We start from the raw sequence: 27871 nt of genomic DNA on the forward strand, positions 1-27871 counted from the left end.
GCCATTAGGAGGCTAGAGTACCTCTCTAGGCTGGAGGAGAGGGTCTCCTGGGTTAAATGGTTGTGGGGATGGTGAGAGGAGGCAAAGTGGGGGCTGGTTTGGAGCTGACGGGACTGGTAGGTGGTCGGTGTGGCGGCTGGAAGTGCATTACTTAGATCGTCCTCACCAGAACCCTAGGAGGTGGCTATTGCTATTTTTGACCCACTTTACTAATAAGGAAACAGGCTCTGAGAGGTTGAGTAATTTACCCAACAGCACACAGCAGCGCATGTCTTAATGCCGCCAGCGCTGACAGTTCTGTACCCACGATGTTAACATTTTTCAACCACCTACTATGTATCAGGCTTTTCTTGGAATTTTCGGGGTCCCCAAACTTGGCTGCACATACGATAACTTAAGTACCGTTTAAAAATCACAGATTTACAGGCCCCCCTCCTCGTTTTTTCTTCACATTGAGACCCAGGATCTACATTTTTTTTTTAATTAATTAATTTAATTTTGGCTGCGTTGGGTTTTCATGGCTGCGTGTGGGCTTTCTCTAGTTGTGGCGAGCAGGGACTACTCTTCGTTGCGGTGCATGGGCTTCTCATTGCGGTGGCTTCTCTTGTTGCGGAGCGCGGGTTTCAGTAGTTGTGGCACGTGGGCTCCGTAGTTGCAGCTTGCAGGCTCTAGAGCACAGGCTCAGTAGCTGTAGTGCACGGGCTTAGTTGCTCCGCAGCATGTGGGATCTTCCCAGACCAGGGCTTGAACCCGTGTTCCCTGCATCGGCAGGTGAATTCTTAACCACTGCACCACCAGGGAAACCCCAGGACCTACATTTTCAACAGTCACATGAGGGGATTCCAGTGCTGGTCTTAGGACCACCATCTGGGAATCATGGGCCTCGTTTACCCCTCAAAACACACTTTCAATTTCCATGGCATAGGCCCATTTTGCAGATGAGAAAGCTGATGGTGAGGTTATATTAGTATGACAGAGCCTAGTTCAACCAGTTTTACAATTCATTAAATATTGAGTCAGGAGAACTGGATCCTGCACTTGCTAATGTCGTGACCTTCGCCGTGTGACAGGACCTCTGTGAGCCCTTGTCCCGAAGCGGAGCATCGTCATCGCCTCGTGTCCCAGGCGCCTGTGGGGGTCGGGGGCGATGAGGTCTAGCCCCCGAAGGCTTGAGAAGCTTGAACACCCTCTGCAGCCTCTACAGCTCGCTAACCGTGGTGCCGGGTAACCTAGAGAAAGGTTTTCTCTCTGAGGGCAAAGATGAGGGAATGCGTTTGAAAGCACCTGTTAGTGAACTGTGTGCGTTCAGCAGATCCTGATAAGGTGTCCACTCGGGACAAATTCGAGGCCAGGCTGCGGGGATAAGGAAGAACCCTTCCCGAGAGGGGCTCCCAGTCTAGGCAAGAGGCCGACCTAGGAGCAGACTGCGGCCAGCAGGGTGATGAGATCTTTCCTGGCGGAATGTTGGGGTTTAAGTGAAGGGGATGCCCTTGATTTAGCTGTGGGAGAGGAGCTGGTGGCTTCAGCTGTCTGCTTAAAGGTGGGAACGAATGGCTGGCTGGGTGAGATGCACATGGGCGTTGTGGGAGGGAGCACCAGGGCGGGGGCGGGAGGAGACAGGGAGCATCTAACGCTTGGCCTAGTGTGGCTGGTGTGCAGCGTTCCCCGAGGCAGGGCAGGGAGGGTAATGTCGGTCAGCGAGGCTAGAGTCAGCTCGTGAACGGTTTAGTGAGCCCAACTAAGGAGTTTGGGTTTTATCCCAAAGGTGATAGGGAGCCATAGAGAGCTACAGAGCAGGGAAGGGCACGGTCAGAAGTGCTTGTAAAAAAAATGGCAGGGGCTCCCCTGGTGGCGCAGTGGTTGAGAGTCCGCCTGCCTATGCAGGGGACACGGGTTCGTGCCCCGGTCCGGGAAGATCCCACATGCTGCGGAGCGGCTGGACCCGTGAGCCATGGCCGCTGAGCCTGCGCGTCCGGAGCCTGTGCTCCGCAACGGGTATACCGCAAAACAAACAAAAAAACCCAGCAGGATTCTAGGCCCAACTGAAGCAGTGATGTGTGGCATGCCGGGCTCAACCAGAGGCATGGGAGGGTCCCCCTAGGCAGAGCATCTCCCAGAGCCCCTGCCTTCCTCCCGGGTGGACAGGCATTCCCCTCTGCCCGTTGCCCCACCGTCTAGAATCCCGACAAGATTATTTGGCTCTTTCTGCCCAGTTTCCCTCCATTGGGAGACTTGTCTCCGTCTCAGCTAACACCTGAGGCTAAAGACTGTGGGATAAAACATGGAAGACTCCTGGAGGAAAGACACACACCTTGTGAGTTCAGATCCTGCCTCTGCTACTTAATTAGTTGTATGATTCTGAGCAAGTCACCCTGCCTTTCAGAGGCTCCTTTTTCTTACCTAAAAAAAAAGAGCCTGATATTCCCAGCTATTGGGCTGGTGTAAAGAACCCTAGGCCCTGGATTCAAAGGAATTCTCTAAATTGAAAACTACAAGACAATGATTTTTAAATGTAGAGCTGCCCACTGGCCCCTGCGTCCCACCCCCCGGAGTCAGCTGGTGGAAGACTTTGGATCCTGGGCCCAGGATTTCACAAGACCTCGTGGACAGGTAGACGAGGCCATGTGTGGGGTGGGTCTAATGACACCTGTTCTTCAGGAGCAAGTACTAATTAATTCCCGTGGAATGCTTCCACTGGAAACAGACTAATCTGGAGACAGAAGCAGTTCCAGCAACCAAGATATATCATTGAGATAATCGCTGTGCATAAATAACATCTGTGAGCAGCAGATGCCGGCACCTGGCTCCGAGGAGAAAGTGGAAGGTTGTGTCTGCTCCCGGGCAGTGACGGCTTTTTGTTTAAATTTGATTCACGCCTTGACCTTTGCCTCCTCCCGAAAGGAACTATGTTATTTGCTTTTTTTGTTTTGTTTTGTTAAATGGAGAAGAGTTTGCACTGAGCTCTTCAGTTGTTTACTTAATTCATGCCAGGGGGCCGTGTTCCCCCCTTCCTCCTGAGGACAAAGCTGTTGCTGAGTCTCAGCCATTGTTCCCCCTAAAGAGCTCTGCAATCTGGCCCCTCCTCGCTTCTCCCCTCTTATCACACACCACCTGCATCTCTCATTTGGAATTCTCTCAGGTCTGCTGGCCTCGGTCTTGTCGGAGCAATCTTTCTGCCCCCTGATCTTTGGAGAGAGCTTTTTAAAATATAAATACAATCATGGTTCTTTGCATTCAGGATCCACCAGCGGCTCCCCATTGCCCTCAGAGTACAGTCCACGTGCCTCAACATGACCTTAGATGCACAGTCCAGCTCCTACCTTCCCGTCACCTCTGACCAGCAGCTTAGACCGTCTTGGGGTCCCCCCACCAAGCCATGCCTTCTGCCGGACACTCGCTTCTCCCACTGAACCCCTTTGCCTGACGGGCATCTAGTCATCCTCCGAACTTGGGTTTGGGCCTCGTCTCTAGGACCCATCTCTGACCTCCAGGGTCTGGGGGAGGGGCCCAGCTCCTTTCTCTCACGAGTTCCTGGGCTTCCCCCAGGACAGTCCAGATCATTCTGTCACAGTTACCTCTTTGCTTGAGTCACAGAAAGGTCAGAAGAGATTGAGGTGGGACTGGAACCCGCAGAGTCTGACTTCAACCCCTGGCAGTATGATAACCAGCACCCCGAACTACCAGTTTACCTCCTGTTGGCCTGCTGCCCACTCTGGGCTCTCCCAGCCCGTCTGGAAGCCCCAGTGTTCCTGTAGGCCCCTCCACTGGGGGATTCCAGCTCGGCTTCCGTGTCCCTCAGGTGGGCCGTTAGGCCTGGTGCATATTCCACACAGTGAACCCCCAGTGGTCCCTGCTAGCGCGCAGACGACTGAGGATCACCAGTGCCCTTAATCAGGATGGTGGTCACCAGGTGTCGCCCGCGCTTCCATGAGACGTTGAAGGTAACCAGCAAGCTCTGGGAGGACGATCCTGACAGGAGTCTTTCGTGTGAGCGAGCACTTAGGGAACACTTCTCTCCAGCCCGGAACCACAGAACAGGTGACCTGGATGTTTTATTTGAAGAGACTTTTCTAACAAAAGATTGTGTTGGAGTGAATTGATTCAATATTAACATAACCTCCTGTCAGAGGAGGTAAAGTCCAAATTGTAATTGGTTAAAAACATGATTATCAGGAGCCTGTTCACCCCACAAACACTGACACTTCCAAGGCTGTGAATGAATGATGTGGGGAAAGGCTGCTTTCGTTGCAGACGGGGAGCACCGTCTATGCGTCTCTCCCAGAGGGCCTGGTACTATTTTAGCTATGGAGTGCCAGGCCCCCAGAGCAGCCTGGCCACCCACCAGGGTAGTCATAACGACGGGAACATGGATGGCAAGCATCCGTGGCCTATACCGTGCCCGGCACAGGGCCAAGCACTTAGAGGTCATGACCGAATTTGATGCCCCCAGCCCACTTGAATGCAGTGAGCTCCATGAGTAGAGGGGCCTTTCCTCTCTGGGGCCAGAGTGCAGAAGCGTGTCTGCACACAGCAGTGCTCTGTGCGCGAACAGGGCCCCACGGGCTGGGGTGAGTCTCCCTAGGAGGCAGCTGGTATTAGGCCCATTTTATGTGGGAGGAAGCTCAGCGTGTGAGAATCCTGCCCAAAGTCACAGAGTTTGGGGGGCAACTGGGATGTATTTTAAATAATGTGCTTTGAAAGATTTTCAAATTTACCAAAAAATGACAAAAATAATTCAAAGGACTCCTTCGGATCCTTCACCTAGAGCCCTCACTTTTTAACATTTTGCCACATTTGCTTTATCATTTTCTCACTAAATCACATTCTCTGAATTAGTTGAAAACAAGTTACAGACATGAGGTCCCTTTACCCTAATCAAAATCGGAAATTTTAACATTGATAAAATACTGTTTTCTAATGCAGGGGTTAGTGAACTATGGCTCACAGGCCAAATCCAGCCCATGCTGCCTGTTTTTTCATTGTTGTCTTGTTTTTGTTTTTCTTATTACAGCCTGAGAACTAAGAATGGTTTTCGTTTTCAAACGGCTACATTTACAGTTAGATAAGTACCTGCATGTATACTTCAGTTTTGCCTCTCGGCCTGCACGGCCTAAAATATTGTCTGGCTTGTCCTTGAAGGAGGAGTTTGCTGACCCCTGACCTTATCTGCTGACTATTCAAATTCTACCTGTTGTTTTACTGATGTTCTTTGTAACAGTTTTTCTCCCTGTTCAGGATCCAGCCTGGAATGTGTTAACAGCCTGTGCTGTTTCGTGATACCGTCCATAGAGCCTCAGTCTGTCTTTGTATTTTATGACACTGGCATTTTGGGAGAGTTCAGGCCAGTTGTGTGGTGGAAGGTTCCTCCATCTGGGTGCCCTGGAATTTGAAGCTACGTGTTTTTCACTTCAGAGCCATTTGGATTTGTGTGGGTCTGAGCGTGTTCCCGGGACACGGGACTTCTGATTTTAAAACCAAAAAAGTCCCAGGCAAACAGGGGTGAGCTGGTCACCGTAGAGCCAGCGCCTCAAGCCCTAAGTAATTTGGGCCTCTCCGTAAGACCTGTTGTCAAAAGGTACCCGTAGGTTTAGGGGAGAAGCCAATGAACCAGATGCGCATTTAAAAGCTGTTCCTCGGTTACTCATCCGCTCATGTTACCCCTTGGCTGAGTTCCCATCCTCTGCCTGTTCTCGCGTTGTTTCCCATCCTCTGCCTGTTCTCGCGTTGTGTCTAGTTTTCTTTGTTCCACTGATACAGACGAGACCTGCTGATGTTACCATATGTCTTAGCTGCTTCATTCTCCTTGCTGGTTTATGAGACTGTATCACAGTTTAGCCACTTTGCTATTGATGGACAAATAAGTCATCTAGATTTTGGTTGTTAGGAATAGAGCTGCTATGAACGTTTCCCCACGCTCTCTTACATGGGGGAGGCACATGTGTGTGCATTTCCGTAGCGTGCACCCCTGGAGGCCATCCAGCTCCTCCCCAGTGTGCACTGTCTCAAGCAGGCGGGGAGGGTGGGCGGCTTCAGAGCTTCCTTTCGTAAAGTAAGGAAGGAAGGCTTAATCTCTCCTGGTGCTTTGCAAGTATGTGTGTATTTTTGTGTGTGCAAAAGAACCTTTTTATTAAAGGGAAGTCTCATGAGAACACCCTCTGCCTTGCCCACCCGGAAGCTGGGCCTTGACTGGGTTGGCCCCGTGTAACCTGGACAGACTTCCTTCCAGCTTTACAGAAAGGGCCCTGCTCGGGGCCCCAGGGTTTGCTGAACGTGTCTGTGGTTGCTCTCCCCATCCAGCTCATCTGCTCCTACAGGCAGGGTCCTGCCCCCGCCCCTTGTCCTTCCCATGGAGCCTCTCTCTGGACACCTGCTGGCATCGGGGTCAGAGATCTGTGCTCAGGAGGAGCTGGGGGCAGCCAAGCCGCGGGTGGCCTCCCGAGGGGCATTCGGGGCTCCTGCGAGCCGCCATGGGTGGTGGGCAGCTCAGGCTGCAGATGTGGGCAGCCCCGCTGACAGGGGCCGGCTCAGTGATGCGCTGAGCTGCCCTCGCGGCCTTGCCTCAGCACGTGGGTGTGGAGTCCCCACTGTGTGGGCCCTCAGAGGTGAGCAAGACCCAGTGACCCTCCAGAGCCCGCTGTCCAGCGGGAAGACAGACGTGGAGGCCTTCAGACATTGTACTGATTATTTAGAGGAGAGCTGGAATATAATTTTAAAAGGAGGGGGCCATGAATAGGATGGGGGCAGCGAGAACCTTTTTTGAGTATTTTATCCTGCTTTTCCAGGTGTTTTGTTTTTTTTTTTCTTTCTCTCTTTGGAGAGCACCTGTGTGTTACAAATCCATTGTCACCAGAGGGATGTCAGGAAGGAAATTCTTGAAGTCTGTTCTGTCATGTAGGACCTGTGCCGTCCTTAGATCCTACGATAGAAAATTAGAAAGGACTCCTAAACCCTCAAAGAAACAGACTTAAAACAAGTAAAAGGAGACCTGCTTTACTCAGCAGGTGGTAAGCACATACCACAGGGCTTACAAGGAAAAGCCGTGCGTTTAAAAGAGACCTCAGTTCGTGTCCTGGCTCCAGTCACCATTTAATAGCTGTGTGACCTTGACAAATTAACTGACCTCTCTGAGCCTCAGTTCCCTCATCGATAAAATGAAGATGAAACTGTGTACTTCGTAGACGCGGTTCATGTTGCAAGTGAACAGACACGTGGTCAGCATCCACAGAAAGCAGTTATCCTTCCACTGCTCATCATGATTAGTGTTGCTCGGAAGATGAAGATGATAGAAACGGTAAATCCTCAGAAGGCATTTCAGTGCGTCCATAAGCGATGGTCGTCTAGCACAATGTAAGGAAAATCATGGAATGTTTAGTATATGCCCAAATAGTTGGAGATCAAGGACACAGAGCGTAACCACCATATGGTCTGAGGCACTTTCCCTTGAGGCCACTGTCATCAAACTTCTGAGTTGGAGAGACCATTGGTGGGCCTGACCTGACATTTTTAATATGTTGCATTTACTAAATTTGTTCCCTATCAGGGCTGTCTGTAGTTTGAGATATGGGCGATTCCCTTCAGGGAAAGCCTTCCTACTGAAGGTTGACTCTTCCAAGTGCACTGATGGGATGTCGAGGCCTGGGATGTGTTGAGATCAGCCTGCCAAAGCCACCATTTCTTAGAGCACTTCCCCGTGGTGTTTGCAATGTGGTATTTTTAAATCTTCGGAGTTGTTCAATCAGACCCAGAAATCCAGGTTCTAACCGCTCTGCTGAAATATCAGAAGTTTCCCTCTTTCCCCACCTCATTCCGTGTGTCGAGCCTACTCATCTCGTAGCTTAATAAGTCCAGAGCAAACATTTTACCCAGGTATTTAAAGCGGGCAGATGGTATTGCATGGGAGAGTAATGCTATTCATTGGTTTGTAGTTGCTGTCTGTGTGCTGGGAATCTCAATCGCCCTCCCACTGAATGAGAGGGGGTGGGTGCTGGGGAGAGAACGCCTGAGATGAATTCAGCAATAGAGAAAGACTGTGTGCAGAGGGGGCTGGTGGTGGCCCAGAAACAGCCTGGGTTTAGTGTCTCATGGACTTGACTCTGACCTTGGGCAAGTCACTCCCCTGCCCAGGCTGATTCCTCCCTTGCAGGGCTGTTGTGGGCTATGGTCATAATAAGCATCAAGGCCTATACCGTGCCTGATATGGTTGGTGCTGAAGAAGTCCATTCCTCCTTCTTCTCCCCATTGAACAGTCCGGAAGGGGGACTATTTATCCCCCTCTGAGGAGGGATCCATACACAGAATAGCTAAATAGATGTTTGTTATTCTGTCACGGGGTTTTGGAGGGAGCTATTTGATCCAGCCTGTGACAGAAGAGCATCAGCAGGCACCCTCACCACAGTTCTGACTGTTTACTCTGTGGCTGACCCTGTGTGTGTATCAGCTCTTCTCACTTGTTCACTCATCCTGTATCTGGCTTCTGGGTAACAGCAACCCAGCTCAAATTTGCTCAAGCAGAAAAAGGGACGTTATTGGCCAAAATATCTGAAAAGTTCTGAGGCTACGATTGCCTTCAGGCTTGGCTGGATCTAGGTGCTCCAACCATGTCATCAAGAATGTGTCTCTTGCCTCAAGGACCTTGATGTCACCTTGTATTCTTAGGCAGTCTCTTCCTTCTTGGTGGCAGGAGGGCCCCCAGACACTCCAAGCTTATATCCTGCATCAGAAAGAGCCAATCTTGTGTCCATAGTCGCAGACAAAATCCTGGTGTCAGTTGTGCTGTTGTCCCACAACCAACTACTATGGCCAGCAGGAGGTGGTGCTCTGCCTGGCTAGGCTGAGTTGCATGCATCTTCTCTGGGCTTCAGGGAGGAGAGTTGGCCCCATCGTGGACATTTGGGGGGTGGACATTCTTTGCAGAGAAGATAGGATGCTGCTGTCAAAAGAAATGAGAGCAGGCGTGTGCAGTCACATCACCAGATTTTCCCTCTGGAACACGTGTGGTGGGCACTGCTGTCACGGGAGTGCAGCATAACAGCCTGGCGGCCAGGCTGCCTGGTTCCATTTGCCAGCTCTGCCCCGTAGTACCGGGGTGACCTGAGGTAAGTCACTTCACCCCTCTACCCCTCAGTTTCCTCAACAGTAGCAACAAGAATGGCCATTGACCCTAGTTCCGCATGTTGTCGTCAGGGTTAAATGAGTGACGGCAGAGCCACGCCTGGCACCGTGTCAGAGCGCAGGCTCCTAACCCATGTGCACGGCAGCCCTCCGGGCCGCTGCAGCGCTTCGAGCCTGGATGCCGCTCGTCTCGTCTTGCCCCCCAGAACTCAGGCTTTGAGGACCCTCAGTGTCCTCCCACACTGGTCCAAGAGTCAGGACCTCACCACATGTCCCCAGGCCACATGTCCCCAGAGCTTCGACACCCCTCGTTCATGCACAAAGGTGTCCATTTGGTAGAGGGCTCCTGGCTCAGGGGCTGGGGAGGAAATGACACCCTGCCTTTCAGCAGCCCCTGGGGAAGGGTGGCTGATCGAATGAGTGAATGATAGCGTGACCGGACGTGTGCGAGGGGGAGACGAGTTTCTGGCTGTTAAAGGCATTTTGGTGCTTTGTACCCACATACTTTGCAAGTTATTGTATTGATTTTGCAAGAAACAAGGTGTGGAAGGAAAGAAAAACATGAACTTGTACGAAAATCAAATCAGTTGTGTCATTGAGAGCCCGTTGTGGGTCCCGCCCCACGCTGGGTCTGGAGAGGGATGGAAATCCCGGGGGGCCTTTTACTCCCCCAGCGCTCCCCACCCCATGCTGTGGAGGTCTGCTTGGAACCTGGGAGGGCTTGTCCATGGGGACTGGATGGTGACTTGGAGCTGAAAGGGGTGTGGGATCCTCATAGCCAGGCTGGCTGCCAGGGCTGGAGGTGGGACCCCAAGAGCCCTTCCTGGGGAGTCGCTTGTCAACCGGCTGCTCTCTGACTGCTCCAGCGGACCTCCTCACGGGAAGACACTGTCAGAGCAGCGGCGGCAGCATCGCACCGCTGAGGGATCTGGTCTCAGCCCTGACACCATTTGCCACCTGACTTCATAAAAACGTCAGACAGCCCCAATATGGAAACAATGTGCAGTGAGTTCTTCTTACGCCGCGCCAGCCATAATGGAAAATCAGCCCGAGATGGCCCGTATTTCTTCCTGCTCCCTGAAGTGTAATAAATGGAAATTTTTAAAGCTCAGCATTAAGACGGCTCGCCAGCAGCAATCCCGGGCCTGCCCGGCGGAGGCCACAGGCTGGGGGATTCCTAGTGTTGCTGCAATAGCCCCAGGCCCAGCGAAAATCTGGGCCTGCTTGACTTGTGTGCCTCTGGGGTTGGCACCCTCCCTGCATACATCCCAGTCTGCCAGGAAGCCTAAAAGCCCTCCCTGGGATTGTGGTACAGGCCCTGCCTCCCCCTGGCCCTGTGACCTTGACAGCTCACTTGGCTCACCTCTAAAATGGGGTTAAAAGTCCCCACTTCTCAGGCTGTTAAGGGCTGAAGGAGACAAACAACAGCGACATCCACCGTTGCTTTTTTGGCGTTTTCTCAGTGCCGGGTGCTGTGCGAAGCACGCTCACATTTTCACTGGTTTATCCCGCACGGGTGGTAGGATGTGACCGTCCCCACTCTACAGATGAGGAAACTGAGGCGTGGTGAGTTCAGTGACTGGCTCGAGAGGCAGACCCCCCAGGTCTGGCCCCAGTGCCCACGCTCTGGCCCCGCTCGTGGTGCGCTTGGTGCTTAGCAGATGCCACACGGGTTGCTTTCATGCCTCTTCCCTTTGGGATGAACTCACGCGTCCCTGGAAGGCTCCGGTCACGATGTGTTTCCTCGGCGCCACTACGTGGGTTCAGACTCCAAGTTCTGTCCGTTCTTCCTGATGTGTCTATCTCTCATTCTACAGTCCCCGCCTGGCTCAGGTCACTGTGACACGGCTTGAGTGGCTTCCATGGTAGCACCAAGCCACTGGGCTGTTTTCTGCGCAGTTGGAATTCTCTCTTTATTTTAATCCATGTTACTGTTTCCATGGGGGGCAGCGGAGCCCAGTGGTTAAGGTTTGGGCTCTGGAGTTGGAACAACCAGGCTTCTCTGCTGCTGGCTGCGTGCCTGTGAGCAAGTTGCTTCCCCTGAGTGAGCCTCAGTTTCCTCCGAGGTCAGCTGGTCCCCACGGTGGCGCCTTTCTCCTAGAGGTGTTGTGGCGCTATTGTGAAGCAAGGCAGCTAGAGCCCAGTGCCCTGGAAATTGTCCCCAAGCAACAGTAGCCGGTGTGGCCACTCATGCCCAAACCATCAGGGCCGAGATAATCCTCTCTCCAGCCCAGTGGGAGCTAGGACTAATGCCGGCAGGCCCTCCACTGCCTGCATGCTGTCTCTGCGCTCCTTTCTGCCTGGGGATAAGTCGTCCCTCTCCCTGCCTGCTCCAGGGAGACTGGGGAAAGGAAGGAGCATGTCTAGGTGTACCATCTGTAAAATGGGGATAAAAATAGAGCCTTCTTTCTCCAGGGGCTCAGAGATCCAGCAGCATCATGTGGATGAAACCCTCCTTCAGCTGAAGGGGGGCTCAGCAGATGGGAACTGCTGTTGTCTATCGGCTCTGCCCTGTCGAGCTACTCACAATGGCTCTCGCCTGCCTCCTGGCCCTGGGCCGAGCAACTTGGCCTGGCAGCGGGGCCCCGCCGGACACCTCCCTTCCACTACTAGTTATCTGACATCCTCTCCCACGCTGGCCCATCTGCTCCTGCCTGCCCATTTCTTTTGTTCCTTGCACACCGCCCTGTGCAGACCCTTCCATTTCTCTCCACTTCCTCTCCTTCCTCTCCGACTGGAGCACCTCCGCCACCCTCTTCCTGGAAGACCACAGCAGCATCCTCTCTGGCTGCCCTGTTGCTACTCTTGTCCGCCAAAGCCCCTCCTCCCCGCAGCAGCCAGAGGGAGATCATGCCACCCTCCTCAGTCCTCAGAGAGCAGCTGTGGTTCTCCTACAGACTAAAGACAAAGCTAAGCTTTGCGTCCTGGCTCACAAGCCTCACTGATGTGATCCCCATCCGCTTCCTCAGCATCGCCTCTTCCTGGCCTTCTCTGTGTAGCTGGCCAGCTCCACTGGCTGTCTTACTGTTCTGCAGCACCGAGTTCCTTCCTGTTCCTGTCTCAGGACCTTTGCACTTGCTGTTGCCTCCACTCAGGGCACCTTTCCACTTAAAGCTCTACCTGGCTGTCTCCTTTGCATCATTTAGGTCTTAGTTTAAATGCCTCTCCTTAGCAAGGCCTCTGACTTATGCGTGAATCCAGGGCTGGCTTTGGGCAGCCCTCCATCCCCAGCCCACCCCACCCCCCCACCGCCCCCGGCCTTCCCAGAGGCCCTGGAGTCGCCTGCAGGGAAGATGAGACTGCGCCTGACTTCTCATTTCCTCTGTCGATTATGCTCTAACAACGCCAGTCACCTCCCTTGCTCCACATCATTTTTCTCAGTGTGTCTTGATCCCTTCCAGTCGCTGAGGGAAATGGGCCACCGAGCCCTCCTCCCAGGCCCAGCACGGAGCCCAGCTGCAGAAATACGCTTTCCTTGGCGCCTTGAAGATGGGGCTTTTGTGGGCTGAGGCTGCTGGCAGTGGGGTGGGGCTGGGATTAGGGTGCCGTGTGGGGAAGCTGCGGGAGGAGGCTGGGGCCTCGGTTTCCCAGCCCGCGTAATGGGGGTATTAGCAGTGCACACCTCCCAGATCTGCCAGGAGGACTGGCGGGCGATATTGGAACGCATGGCAGCCTGCCTGCTCCCCACCTCCCATGTCGTTACTCTTCTTCTGGCATCTGGGGTGAGCTCCTGGACATTCCGAGGAAGATGTTCTCTGCCCAGTTTGGAAGATGGAAATGGTCCCAGGCGGACTCTCCCCACAGAGCCCCGCCTTGGTCAGCTGTCCTTGGGGCATCCTTTGCCCTGGCTCCCTCATTTTCCTTTCATAAATCAGTGCGCCCCCCTTCACTGGGTGGCCTCGGGGATCAGATTGTGTGCATGTCCTTTCAGTAGGGGTCTAGTTGGCTTTTCTTTTTCCCCTGTTAGCACCAGCCTTAATGTCATTTACTGTTTGGGAGGGACAGTGGCCTGGCAGTTGAGAAAGCGAGCTGGTCTGGACGATACAAGTGGTGTCTTTGCTCCTGTAGCTCTGTGACTTCAGACAAGGTGCCACCCCTCTCTGAACCTCAAGTGTTTGCCTTCAGTGATTTATAAGGTGGTTTTCTGCTTGGAGATTCTAGGGTTCAGAAATCAGGGAAACTCAATCGCAGAACGAACTTAGGGTTCGTGCGTGAATGTGTTCTCTCCGGGGGAAAATGTCTGTCTTCTGGGGCCACACAGGTCATTGTACCTATCTCAATGGCCCCACTTTGCTAGGATAGGAGGCCCGCTGTGTACATGTGGACGGAAGGAAGAGAAAGAAAGAGTGAGGAGGAGAAACTTTGAGTCAGTGGCTCTTAACCATCGAGAATCTAGTGAAAGTCACGTACCAGGAAATGCTCACACACACAATATTTTGCCTCCCATTTAAAAGGGGTTCACAACTCTGGTTAAAAATGTCTACTTGGCAAGTCCCCACTGAATGAACTGTGCGTACCTCCTCCAGGAAGGCTTCCCAGCCCCCATCCTGTGTTCCGGGGTCCCCATACCCTCCCCTTCCTGGTACCCTCAGAGGTGCTGTCACTCCCTGTCCGTGCCTGTCTCCCCCACGGGAGGGCAGGGGCCACCTTGACTGTTCTTTGCAAGCCCCATGTCTGGCACTGAAGGGTGGCAGCGAATATCTGCTGAATGGAACTGGGGACTCGCTCCTGGCACTGAATTGGGGGTGGCCTGGCTTTACTTCGTGGGGCAGTGCTAGTTCAGTTTTGAGTGGGCTCAGAACCCAGCTGCCCCTACTGCAAACACCTCTGCTTCCCCCTCTGTGGGTTGATGAACACCCGTGAAGAGGGGGGGTCGCCTGTAAAGTACTCTTCTGCCTGGGAGGGGCCGGGCTGGGCTGGAGGGGAGGGACGTTCCAGGAGACAGTGTCACAAGGCCTCTCTCCCTTTCCTCTCCCCCTCCTGCCTGGTCCAGCTGCAGCAGAGTGAAGCCAAGTGTGAGGACGCCTTGAAGACCCAGAAGGCGCTGACGGCCGACCTGGAGAACATGCACAGCGAGCTGGAGAGCGTGACCCGCAGCAAGAGCCTGGTACCGGTCCCTCCCGGGGTGGGGTGCCTACTGTGTGCGCAGCATTAGAGGAGGGACCGGGGCACTCACTGTACTGTACTTGGAGGTACAGACATCCATTGTAGACCTACTGGGTGCTGGACGCTCCGAGAGCACAGGCAGCCTACTCAGAGCTGAGCGTTACAAAGGTGTAAGGGCACACGTGAGGGTCAGCTGTGTGCTCACCTGTGCGAAGGGAGGCTAGGAACCCTGCTGTGGACCCAGTGTGTGCTCAGCCCCATGGGGATGCTTCCAGTACGAGCCTGTTGTTCGCTCAGCACCTGAAGTGGGAGCACAGCTATCTATTGTGAGTCCACACTGTGCCCACCACTGGAAGCAGCTCCCGGCCATCTATTGTAGACCTACTGTGTACACACACACACACACACACACACACACACACACACACACACACACACCACCCCCGAGAGCACTTGGTCACTGTTGTTGGGCTACTTCTTCACATCCTTTCTTCTAAGAGCCAAGGGTAGTCCTGTGGGCCCACTTGGGCTCACTCCTAAGAGAGACCCAGCCATCTGTAATGGGCCTGCTGTATGCTCAGCGCTGAACAGGAACAAAGGAACATATATTATGGATCTATTATGTTGGTGAAGATTAGGTGTGGGTTTCTAAGTGCCCCGTCTGGATGTACAGGGTTGGCTTAAATTTATATGCAACATGTGAAATCCGAAGTTTAGACAGAGCTAGAGATTTATTGGCAAAAGCTTTTCTCAAGATCCCCGTTGGCCCTTTTGTCCCAGATTTTATTTGTGCTAGATCAAGGGGAACTTGCCCGCAAACATTCACACACATGCGCACGCAAGGATGAATGTACACACTCACATACAAATCACCAGACACACATATAAAATAAATGCCCTCATAGGTAAGATACACATTTAACTTTAGCCATGTTTATTGAGATCACTGACACACATGCACCATGCACACTTAAACTGTATGCATGTAGATTCCCAGGTAGGCTTACACGGTCATATATCCATTCACGTACACACATGCTGCGTTCACACAGTCGCAGGCAGGCCCAGCACACACACACACACAGACAGGCAAGTCCCCCTTTGTTCTTCTTTTTAATTTTTAAAAAAATTGTTTGGCTGCGCGGCGTGTGGGATCTTAGTTCCCCGACCAGGGATCGAACCCACGCCACCTGCGTTGGAGGCGGAGAGTCTTAACCGCCGGACCATTAGGGAAGTCCAGCCCCGCCTTTGCTCTTCATCAGCCCCCTGTAGTCCCCCTTTACCCCCCTTTCTCTCGCCCACCATCGTCCTGCCCCTGCAGGTGGACCAGCAGCTGTACCAGCTGCAGTTTGAGAGGGCAGACCTCCTGAAGCACATCGAGGAGGACCAGGATGACCTGAACGACCTCATGCAGAAGCACAAGGACCTCATTGCTCAGGTAGTGGCCGCCGCTGCAAGAAGGCTTGGTGGCCTTGGGGGGGTAGGTGGGGACAGTAAGAAGGTGCTGTTGTCGGGCCACTCCCTAGTGCTAGGACCTTGGAGGGATAAGTGCTACACAGGTAAATAGCAACTGTGAATTACACTTACTTTCGTTCAGAATGGAAATTTATTTGTTCATTTACAGAAGCAGTAGATTCATATGCCCGTTATAAATAATTTAAATAATAAATACCTGTGGAAAATAGAAAGCTAGGGGCCCTCCTATCTTCTGGAATTCTTTTCTTTGGGGATAGTCGCGTTCAACAGTTTGGTTCCACTCTTTTTTAAAGGACTTTTACTCTCCATTGCCTCATTTTAATCTGTGGACAAACCCTATGTAGAGGGTCTCAGCAGAGACTATCAGCCCAGTTTACAGATGGGGATACTGAGGTGCAGAGTGGTTCTGTGGCTTGCCAAGGCTGGTATCTAGGTCTAGAATCCCAGTTACCTGACCTAGAATAGTTCTCTTCCCTCAGAATTCTGGTCCTGGTGCCGCAGCCAGCTCATTCTGTCTGGGCTCTCAAGGGTGTATAATAAAGCGCTGGATAGTTGACCGAAGCTATGGGCCTGTGTGGTGGGAGTGACTGGGTGCACACCGAGATGAGGGATACTGGGGAGAATGTGAGGTGCCCTTTAGAACCAGCTGTTGTCATGCTCTGTGACACGTAGACATCTGTGGGCAGGGGGAGAAGGGACTTCCAGCAAAGCCTGTGGTCTCAATGTGACATTTTTCGTCTTACCAGTCTGCTGCCGACATTGGGCAGATCCAGGAACTGCAGCTGCAGCTAGAGGAAGCCAAGAAGGAGAAGCAGAAGCTTCAAGAACAAGTACGTGCTCAGAGTCTCCGTGTTGTGGGGGAGGATCCTGGGAACTGTCATTCATTCATTCACTCAACGTCAGTTGCGTGACAGATGGATTGAGGACAATCCCAAGGGGGGGGAGACAGGAGGGGGGGAGGGGGAGAGAGGGCACACACACACACACACACACTCACTCCTACCCATGCTTGTTCAGGGTCCATAGATGCCCCACGCAGTAAGGCTCATCAGGGATTCCGTGCAGGATGTCTACCCCTGAGAAATGGCTCCAAGGAGAAGGGTCTGGTCTGTGCAAGACAGGATCACCATCCTTTGTGACATCTTCCTTTGAAGTCATGGTTCCTCCAAACACCCCTAAATTTCCCTCCTTACCTAGTGGGTTGCTATCATCCATGAAATTCTCAAAGCTCTTCTAGAACCATTGCATGTGCCCACTTAGCGTGGCTGTCAGAGTGACCTAGTCTCCAGCAGTATCTCTGGGCACAGAGTGACAGCAAGTGGACAAAAATAACAGCAGGAGTGGCCACTTGCTGGGTGCTTGCTGTGTACCAGGCACTGATCTCCTTCACACACAAAAATGAAGAAACAAGCCTCAAGGGAAGACACTGACTTGCCCGACACACCCAGCTAGAAAGTGGGGAGCCAGGTTTGGAACCCCGAAATATGTGCTTGGCTCCCACACCTGCTCTTGGTTGTGTTCTTGATGCTAAAGCTCGCTGTCCACTGACCGGCTTGGTGCTTCATCAGGGCAGGAGGAAGAGGTAAGAGAGGCACTGACTGGAAGGCCTGTTTGGAAGCTGAAGGCACAGGAAGGGGCAGCGTCCCGTGTGGGGTCCTCAGCTGGGATCCAGCAGTTCGTGCTTGTGCACCTGAGCGGAGAAGGAGCAGCGTGGATGGGCCCGGGGCTGGGTCTTGCTGGGACCCCCGATTCTGGGACTCAGGGCTGCCACGTGGTCAGTGGCCTTCTTGGGTGTGTCCCCAGCTGCAGGTGGCCCAGATGCGCATTGAGTACCTGGAGCAGTCCACCGTGGACCGAGCCATCGTCAGCAGGCAGGAGGCGGTCATCTGTGACCTGGAGAACAAGACGGGGTTCCAGAAAGTGCAGATCAAGAGATTTGAGGTACTTGTTGGCGTGTAAATATTGCTCAGGCCTAGAGCTATGAGGGCTTTCATGTAAACTCCATCCATCTGCCCACTCATATGCCTTTGTCTGGATCTGTGTCACTCATCCATCTCCTGAGTTCCCTTCCTCCGTCCCTCCTTCCTGTCTTCAATCGCACTGTCCCACAGGCTCCCCATTCACTCAGCCTAGTCACCTCCTCTGTCTCCATCTCCATCCACCATCATCGGTCCATCCATCATCCCCCTTTTCCATTTGTTCTTCTTCCTTTCTCTATTTTTTCTTCTCTTCCTCTATTCTTTTTTTTTCCTTCAGACCTTGACCCCTCTGCCAGTCCATGTTTTTATCCATTGATCCAGTTCTGCTCATCTCCATCCACTCACTCATCCACGTATGCACCCGACACTTGTTTTGAGCAGAAATTTATTTTGCCCCTAGTGTGTGTTAGGCTTTGTGTTGGGTGTGTGGAAGACGGATGTATTAAATAGATTCTGCTTTCCAGAAGCATAGAGCTTTGTAGGAGATGTGGGTAAGATATGTACATAAATACCCATACTAAGGAGGAGAGGGCTGTGAGGTTTGGAGGATGGAGGTCCTTTCAGGCTGGGGAATCAGGGAGGCTTACAGGAGGAGGTGGCTTTGGTGCTGGACCTTGAAGGACAGGTAAGACTTGGATGGGCTGGGGTGGAGTTCAGTGACTGTATTCGCATTTAGCTCTGTACACCAATGGCATGGGCCATTTACCGAGGAGGTCACCATTGCCAAAACCTTCCACATCAGCTATTCCACGTGATGTTCATCACAGCCCCATGGGGCATGCAGGATAGAATGAGAAGATGGCCCCAGAGAGGTCAAGCGAGTTATTCAAGATAAAGCCAGGTAGTGTCAGTGACGGGAGGAGATTGACTCTTGACCTTCGCTCCATCCTGGTCTCAGGTTCTAATCTCCCTGCAGCCAGGGGGCAACGGTATGTCTGAGCAATGGGAGGCTGCTCTTCTCATTCTGAAACATTTACTCCCAATCCCCTGTTGGGCTTTTGGTCTCTAAGAAGGCTGCTCTGGATGAAGACCAGAGAAAAATTCTTTGCATTGGCCCTCAGTGCTTCTCGGAATTGCTCAAGGGATCCCTCAAGGCATAATTGTCTCTGCAGATCACCGTGAAACTTTGATCTACTATATTTTAAATGACTAAATACATAATTTGAGCTATATCACATATCATTTTTTGCTTGATTCTAGCATGGTCAAGTGATAGCAGAGAAGAAAACAATTGTAGATTAACTTTAAATGGCAGATTCTATCTCCAAATTCGCTTTTCCCTCTGCCATCATTATTGGAATTTAGTAGAATCCCAGGTCCTTGAGATGGGGTACCTTGGGGACACAATTGGAGGACTACTCTTCTTATGACCCTCCTGTTGCCCTTTGAAACCGTTGCTAAACTCCAGTTGAAAGGGGAAAGAGGAAACAAATCATAAAGCTTTTCTTTTAGGCCATTATTCAGTCTCTGATCCGGAAAGGGGCTCAGAGTCCTTAGCAGGGACCTAAAATATTCATGTGGGCTGCGTTTTATGTCATCACTCGAGTATTTACCCATCAGAATCGATTGGTTCCAGACTTGTTGGCCAACTGATGAATTCTGCAGAACAGCCCTTGGGTTGGTTTTCTGTAGCACTGGTGATGCTCACGGCTCTTTTCTCTCTATTCATAGTTTCATTGTGTCCTTGTGGATTTCTACCCCAGACACACACACAAAGAAAAATGCCATGAAATGTTAGAGCTCAGGCTTATGGGAGATTATTTGCTCAAACTTCCTCATTTTACAAATCGGGAAGCCAGAATCCATGTTGGGGAAGGGATTTGGACCCCCCGGTATAGTGTCCTTTCCACCGTGCCACTCCACCACACAAACCTTGAGCTGAATGAAGGTCTCTATAAATCTTAATTCCCAGCCCTTACCCAGCCCATCCTGTGTGCCAGGCACCAAGCTAAGCCTTCCGCGTAACTTAACATGTTCAACCCTGACAGCACCCTGGACACCATCCTGTCTCTCAGAGAGGTTAATAACCCGCCCAAGGTCACACAGCCAGGAAGAGGCAGAGGTAGGATTTGAACCCAGAACATGAATTCAGCATCTGTCACTAACCTACACTGCCTTTCAGAATAGCAGCTATCATTTTCTATGTTTCCTTCATTCTTGTACCAGAAATCAGGGTTATTACCCTGATTACTTTATAAAAACGCACAGAGACTCAGTAAAAGATTTCTTTCTGGAGCATCCTGTGTCGGGCCCCAGGCTTCTAACTCCAGGATGGGCGTGTGCTCTCTGCCTGGGCTGCAGGTCCTGGTGGTCCGGCTTCGGGACAGCCTGATGAAGATGGGTGAGGAGCTCTCACGGGCAGCCATGGCCGAGTCCCAGCAGAGGGAGAGCAGCCAGTATTACCAGCGGCGCCTGGAGGAGCTGAAGGTGGACATGGAAGAGCTGGTACAGCGGGAGGCCGAGGCCAGCCGGCGGTGCATGGAGCTGGTGAGTGTGGTCCTGTGATGGAGGGTTCAGGAGGGGAGCCCTCCTTCCTTCTGAATGGGAGCCTCAGGGCCTGGTCCCTGGGGCCTTTGGGGGTAGACCGGAAGCAGGGAAGAAACCGGAAGGGGATGGGCTGTGAGCCGACACTGCCGTGGGCTGCAAACAGCCGGGGGCAGGTCCAAAGTGAGCCAGTCGCATTCACTCCTGCAGGATGACTTCCAGCTACCTTTGTGCCTCAGACTCCGGACTTTCTCTTCCTGCCTCACACATTCTCCTCCAGAGGCAGGGCGGCCTCGTGCAAAGAGGAGAGAACCAACGTTTATTAAATGTCTCCCTTGCATGGAGTCTTAGCACCCATAATGCCGTGTAAGCATCGTAATAACCCTGTGAAGTCAGTATTATTATCCCATTTTACAGATGAGGAAACTGAGGCTTGACAGAGCTGAGATAATTAGTCAAGGTCATACTTTGTAAATGTCAGAGGTCTTTCTGGGCTGTTAACAGCAACCACAAAGATAAAAGATAAAAACAATCATGCTAAACCCACCATTTATTAAGCACTGGCTATGTGCCAGGTTCTGGGTTAAACCTTTCTTGTTTAAATCTTCCTGTCAGTACTGTGAAATAGATGGGAAAACTGAGGCACGGGGACACACGTGCCAGATTGAGGCCCAGAGTGGTACATTCACCTGCCTGAGGCCACATGCAAGTAAGACTTGGAACCCAGGTATGTCCAACTCTGTAGTCTCTACTTTTATTCACTAGGCCATGCCTGTCCCCTGGTGTGGCCCAAGGCGCATTTTAAAATTTGTTTCCTTCCCAGTGGGAAGGTTTCTCCATTGTTCACTGTATTTTTCTGAGAACAGTTTCCTGCAGGGATCACAGAGCGTCTGAGAGTGCCCACTCCTCCTTTTCCCCACGAGCCCAGATACCCCCGAGCCTCTAGGTTTCTGCTTCTGCAGCCTGGGAGGCATCTGGCACCCCCTTTGCCCTCCACCATAGAGCCTTCTCTGAGACAACCCAGAACGTGCTGCCGTTCGGCCCAGAGGGCTTTAAATCACCGTCGTCATCTCCTCCCTGCCCTGTCCGCTCTGGTTTTGTGACAGGTCTCACCACCTTGTCCTCCTGCAGCAAGTATGTTTCCCGGGCCACTGCCTCCCGCGGCCAGTGTCATCCCCATAGCTCTGCCCCTGACAAGCCAGCAGCCCGGCTGTCATGTCGGGATGAGGTGAGGCTCCGCACAGAGACCCAGGTTCCCAGACAGATCCAAGCCCCGTGACTGGCAGCGCCTCCACCCGCCTTGGCCCTGGGAGAGGGAAAGGCTCTTTCTTCCAACTGCCGGGCTAACTTCCTCATTAACCGGCCCTGCTGCTCTTGCAGCTGTGTCCCCTCCTGCCATCTCTGGCTGCAGCGAGAGAACATCCCCAGCACTCCTCCTCCGATGTCTTCTTCAACTGGCCGGACACCAGGCTTTCCCATCACATCAGATAGTGGTTTTCCTCCTCTCCCCTCTGCTCTTTTCCTCTCTCTCCCTCTCCCTCCTCTCCTCTCCTCTCCTCCCCTCTCTTCTCACTTTCCTCTCCCTACCCCCATTCCCAGGGACATGTTCAGATCTTTAAAGGCCCTAAAATCTGGAAAAGATAATAATGCAACCCCCATATATGGGTCAAAACTGCAAAGCACAAAGCTTATGTGTATGCTAAAATTAAGACTTGCATCTTTCTGTTTTCTCCTTGTAAGATTCTGGGTAAGCTTACCGAGGCTGAACTATTCTTTTTGTTTTGGTGTGTTTGGGGTTGGGCGGTGTATCAGTTTTCCAGGGCTGCCTTAGAAATTTACCCCAAAGTGGGTGGTTTAAAACAAAGTGGGTGGTTTAAAACAAGAGAAATTTATTCTCTCACAGTTGCGAAGGCCAAAAGTCAGAAATCAAAGTATTGGCAGGTCTATGCTCCCTCTGATGGGTCCAGGCTAGAATTATTCTGTGCTCTTCCAAATTCTGGTGGTTCCGGGTGTTCCTTGGCTTATGGCCGGGTCACTCCAGTCTCTGCCACTGTCTTCACATGGTTCCTCATCCTGTGTGTGTATGTCTCAGATGCCCATCTGCCTTTTCTTCTAAGGCCACCTGTAATTGGATTTAGGGCCCACTCTAAATCCAAGTTGATTTCATCTCAGGGTGCTTACTTTAATTTCATTCGTAAACACCATTTTTCTGGATAAGGCCATATTGACAGGTTCTGGGAGGACGTAACGTTTGGGGGCCACCCTTCGGCCCACTACGGAGGTAGGGCGTGTTCCTTCACAGCTGGTTGTTTCTGCAGTGATTCCGTGCATGGGCAGGGCTCACGGGGACAGTGTTACGCTGGCAGACCTGTCCTAATAGGGGATGTCCCGAGCTCACCAACCTACCTGCCCTCAAGTAGGCCCCTTGCCTTTGAGCCCTGGGATATTTCCTCTGGGGGAGGAGAGGATATCATATTTTCTTACTTTCTCATTTATCCATTTATTCATTCAACACCAACTCTGGGCCTGGCATGGGGATGGGCATTGGAGGGGAGGGGCGGGGAATCATAACGTCCCTGATTTTTACACACTCACAGTGTGGACAGAATGCTGCTCAGTGGGAGAGTTCAGTGAACACTGTCATTTTCAGAGTTGCGTGGCATCCTGGCACTTTTCTAGGCATCCCAGGAGGTGACATCTCACCTCTCAGGTTCATGTCTGTGCCACCAACTTCCCTTCCTCCACCCTACCCCTGTAGGGTAAGGGGGGAGCTTCTCTGTGCCATGTGTTCTCGATAAGCTTCACCTGCAAGGCAGTCAGTCAGGGTTCTGGTTCTTTCGTTCATGCGATTGGTATGTATCCCTAGGTTTCACTCTGGGCCAAACCCAGTGCTGGATGTTGGGGACCAACAGGGAACAAGACACACCCTCACCCTTGAGGAGCGCGTGCTGAAGGGAGAGGTATTGCCACGGCCATTGCTTGTGTATTTTATGTGTTTCTCTGCAGTGGTCGCTCAGAGATTTCACAGGCAAAACAAAGGGTCTGTGTGCTGGGATTTGGAGGGTTCCTAGAAGACCAGTTGGCATCATGCTCCCGGTCATCACCACAAATCACTCCTTTGAGTAAACCATTGCCCATTTCATCTTCTATTTTTAAAGTTCACATCTCTCTGGGAGGGATAGTGAATTTCTGAACTCCCTGGGCCAAGCGTACCTTCCTTCCTTCATTCATTCCTTGGACAAACACTGATTGAGTCGCTCTGGGCTTAGGCTCTTTGCAGATGTCATCTTCTTTCACGCTTACGTCACCCCAGCAGGTATGGACGCAAGGGGTGCCTGGCCCAGGGCTGCAGAGTCAGGAGTGGCGGAGCTGGGATCGGCCTCCCTGCGTGTCCAGTGCTAAAGCTTTCACTGGGACACCACGCTGCCCTCCCAACCCAACCCTGCTGAAAAATGGCTCTGCTGTGGAGACCCCAAAAAGGATCCCACACTCTGGGCCCTGGTGAGAAGCGGGAAGGATATTGATGGATCTCACCTCAGTGTTCCTTTCCACCCTGTCCCATTTGTCACTGTTGGTTTAAAGGGCCACGAGTTGTTCCGTGTGAATGATTTACACCCCGGGCTGGCAAACCGGCATGTCCAGATCAGGATCAATTACCCCGCCGATGGAACTTCTCTTCCCAGAAAACAGAAAAATGAGGTTTTGCCATTAATTTTCTTAAATGCACTATTCCTGGCGACTCCAGGAACCATTATGGAGAAAAGAATATTCTGGCTCTAAGTCATTCGAGTCCTTTTTCCACTGGGGTGGCAAGACAGCTTATCCGTGGGTTTATATCCTGTTGTTTTTCAATAGTTACAGAGCTCAGGGGAAACCACCTCAGCCCCAGGTCAGGGTGACCAAGGGCGGTCAAGGACAGTTGGAAGAGTTAGAGTTGAGGGTGACAGGAAGGCCTGCCCTCTGTCGGCTTTCAGCCAGATGCACTGGCTTTGGAGGCTACACCTGTCGGGTTACCCTTCAGCACCTTGGCCTGACTCTCTATAGTCTTAACTTTCCCCTGAAAACCTTAGATGGCGCCTCTGCTCACTCTTAGTTCAGCACCCAGTGACCCAAGCTAGAAATCACGGTGGCCCATCTGTCTCTGAGTCATACAGATTAATGGCCACACCTGCTGATTTTATCCTACTGAGGTATTTTTCAAATCCATCCTTTCCAGTCCCGGCCGCGCGTCCTCTGTCTCTGTTTTGATCTGCAGGCCCTCTGGTCTGGGCCTGTACAGTTACCTTGTATCTTGGCTCCTCACTGTTCCTCCACTCTGGCTCCTTCCTGCCAAAGGTCATTCTAGAAGGGACACATCTTACTGTGTTGCTAAGAAACCTTCCATGGCTCTCCACTGCCTCCAGAGCAAAGCCCCCACTTCTCTGCAGAGATCTAGCCTCTGTAGACTCCTCTGCCTTTGGCTGTCTGCCTCTCGTCGCCTCGCGTGATCTACTCAAGCACAAAGGCGTCAGGCCCCAGCGCCAGGTCATTTCTGGGCTCGTCACCTTTGTCCTCCTGCATCCTTCTGCCCGCCTGCTCAGCCTGTAACAGGTCAGAGCTCACCTCCAGGAAGCCCTCACTGTTACCCCCACCCGTCACTAAGTTACGTACCTCCTCTGTGTTCCCACATCGCCTTGTGTTCACCCCATTCATACGGGTTATTGTCATTGCTTGTGTTCTTGTCTTCCTAGACAGGGAGCACCTGAGAGAGGGGGGTGGGTTTTATTTGACTCTTGGTGTCCAGTTCAGGGTTAGGCACAGGTAGATTCTCAGAAATTGCTGAATGAATAGTTTCCACAGCATTTTGAAGTTTTACCTTTTGAGAGAAGAGCTCAAAAATTATCTTAAAAATTGGAACTTTTCAGATCAACGCATTTTACTTTGCGTCCTACCATGTACCCGTCCCTGTGCCTGATGTTATGGGAGATGCAGACATGAATGGACCAGGAACTGTGCCTCTGGAGACCTCAAGTTCCAGAGGAGGAGATGCATGTGTCTCTAAATACTTCTGGTACAGGATGGGATGTGCGAGCAAAGGAGGAAGTGGTTTGGGAGAACCGGGAGACATGGAGAAGATTGCACGGAGGATACAGTGTTGGCCAGCAGCTTTGCGCAGGCAGCCATCTGATCGTGGTCGTCTCAACCTCGTCATCGTCTCTGACCTGCATTCAGCAAACGTCTAGGGCACGCCTGCCGTGTGGCGGGCCATGCCCAGGTCTCCAGAAAGGCAGAGATTAAACCCACATATCGGGATGTAAACACAGACTCTTCACCTCCACCTTTCTTACTTCTCTTCCTTCTTTCTCCTTGCAGCTCCCCCACTGGCCGCCAGCTACAAAACCCCTCCCTCCCCCCACTGCCACCTGCTCTCTCCCGCTGCTTCTCTTGCTGGACAAGTTCTCACTTGACTGGGTGTGGACATGTGGTTTCTCTCTCTCTTTCTCTCTCATTTCCTCACACAGTTGTTCTGGCTCCTCTTGGGAAGAAGGAGGGTGTGTATTAGCTTCTCAGGGCTGCTGTAACAGATTGCCGAAAGCTGGTTGTCTTAAAACAATAGAGGTGTGTTGTCTCACAGTTCTGGGCGCCAGAAGTCTGAAGTCAGGGTGTCAGCTGGGCCACTCCCTCGGAAGGCTCTAAGGGAGACTCCTTCCTCCTTCCGCCAGCTTCTGGGGGCTCCGGGCGTTCCTTGGCTACGGCCACATAACTTTAATCTCTGCCTCTGTCTTCACATGGGCTTCTTCTCTGCCCTGTCTCTGTGTCCTCTCTTCTCATAAGGACACCAGGCCTTGGATTTAAAGCTCCCCTAATCCAGTATGACCTCATCTTAACTAACTACATCTGCAAAGACCCTATTTCCAAAAAGGTCACATTCTGAGGTTCCAAGTGGATATGATTTTGGGGAGGACACCTCAGCTCACTGCAGGCTGGTGGAAAGAGCATTGGACTTGAAGTTTGAGACCTCGGGCGGCTAAGTTAACACTGCAGAACCTCAGTTTCCCCATCCGTAAATTGGGAGCAAAATACAACCGATCTCATTGGGAGGCTGTGAGGAGTAAATGAGATGGTGTAGGTGAAAGTGCCCGATGATAGCACACAGTAGGCACTTAATAGATGCTCCCTTGTTTTCTTTCCCCTTTCTTTTCACTCCTACCATGACTCTTGGTCCACTCAGACTCCGTCACAAGTCTGCCAGCTCTGCGGCCGCATCCTGTCCTGCGCGCACGATGGCTGGGGCAGTGTTGATGAGAGCCAGTGCTTTACTGCTGACTGCGTGCAGGGCATTAGGTTAAGGACTTTACGTGAGATCTCTCTTCTAAGCCTCTCTGTCTGAGGTAACTATCCCTGTTTCACCAATAAAGAAACTGAGATTAGAGAACTGAAGCAACTTCTCCAAAGTCACAGTCCCAGTTAAGTGGCTGAGTTAGAATCTGGACCAAGATCTCACCAGCTCAAGCCCATTCTCTCCCTCAGAAGATTTAGACATGTGGTATTTCCTCATTCAATACCTTTTTTAAAAGTGAGTCATAAAAATTAATGCTGCCTTTGATTCTGTAATCTAGGGTTTCTCAGTCTTGGCATTATTGACATTTTGGGCTGAATAATTGTCTGATGTGGGGCTGTCCTGTGCTGTGTTGGATATTTAGCAGCATCTCTGGCCTCTACGCACCGGATGCAAGTAGCTCCCCACCCAAGTCTTCACGATCAAAACTATCTCCCCCGGTGGCAGAGCGGTGGATTACCCTGGGCCCGGCAGAACGGAGCTTGAGGACATGAGCAGATACAGCAGCCCAGTGAACCCGGCTATCTGTCCGCATCTGACCGTGGTGCTGTTGGCCATTGGCCTGTTCTTCACCACCTGGTCCTTCCCTTAGGAGGTCACCTCCACCACGTCCACTCGGGATATCTACAAAGAGCTCCTCATCGCTTTAGTGGCCTCACTCTTCATGGGCTTTGGAGTCCTCTTCCTGCTGCTCTGGGTCAGCATCTATGTATGAGCTCCCAAGGCTTCCAACCAGGCGGCTTCACTGAATCCCTGCTTTTGTAAATTGATTTTTTTTTTACTATGCCGGAAGTGTCCCATTGGCTGCTCACAATAAAGGCAGATGTGTGACCAAAAAAAAAAAAAAAACCTTCAGATCTTGGCAGATATACCCTGGGGAGCAAAGTCACCCTATTAATAATCACTGCTCTGATCTCATCCTCACAGTAACCCTTAAGGTAAACGCCTTTGATACTCCCCATTTTACGGATGGTCAAACTGAGACTCAGGGCAGAGGGGAGATGTGATGTGCCCCAGGTCACAGAAAAACTGGAGTGGGGGTCACATCAAAAGAGAAAAATTCAAGGGTGGGCGGAAGAGGCAGCCTAACACCCTCCGCATGAAGGAAAAAGACAGTAGCCGTTCCAGCAAGAGCCAGTCCTAACCTTTCCGAGACCCAGAGGTGACTTCGCAGCAGAGTCTAATTCTCAGTGGAACGGAAGGCCTCGCTGCAGCCTGTGTGCTTTTAATAATGTTTAAATAAAACATGGGAGCATGGGTGAGACCTCCGCCCCAAGCCTGGCTTGTCAGCAGCCCGAGCAGTCATAAATAGTTAATAGGCAACCACTCATGGCTCTACTTCTTTTAAACCTAGCATCAATTATATATGGTTCATGAATTATTTATTTGGTGTTAC

The 27871-nt window shown here is 51.9% G+C and overlaps 1 protein-coding gene and 1 pseudogene across 3 annotated transcripts in view; both read left to right on the forward strand.

The window, feature by feature from the left end:
• The window catches only part of MYO18B (myosin XVIIIB), a 232527-nt gene that overhangs the window by 139313 nt on the left and 65343 nt on the right, over positions 1 to 27871 (forward strand). For all 3 annotated transcript variants that reach the window (XM_089894624.1, XM_089894623.1, XM_089894622.1), the window contains 5 exons: positions 14105 to 14218; positions 15539 to 15655; positions 16440 to 16523; positions 17497 to 17634; positions 19974 to 20159. In XM_089894624.1, coding sequence (XP_089750750.1) covers positions 14105 to 14218; positions 15539 to 15655; positions 16440 to 16523; positions 17497 to 17634; positions 19974 to 20159 — 639 coding nt within the window. The remainder of the gene's footprint in view (positions 1 to 14104; positions 14219 to 15538; positions 15656 to 16439; positions 16524 to 17496; positions 17635 to 19973; positions 20160 to 27871) is intronic.
• On the forward strand, positions 26876 to 27795 carry LOC111162699 (dolichyl-diphosphooligosaccharide--protein glycosyltransferase subunit TMEM258 pseudogene; annotated as a pseudogene).

Source organism: Delphinapterus leucas, chromosome 14 (assembly GCF_059928025.1).
Source record: "Delphinapterus leucas isolate spDelLeu-1000000601 "Yukka" chromosome 14, BTC_Dleu_Yukka2, whole genome shotgun sequence".
Classification (NCBI taxonomy): domain Eukaryota; kingdom Metazoa; phylum Chordata; class Mammalia; order Artiodactyla; family Monodontidae; genus Delphinapterus; species Delphinapterus leucas.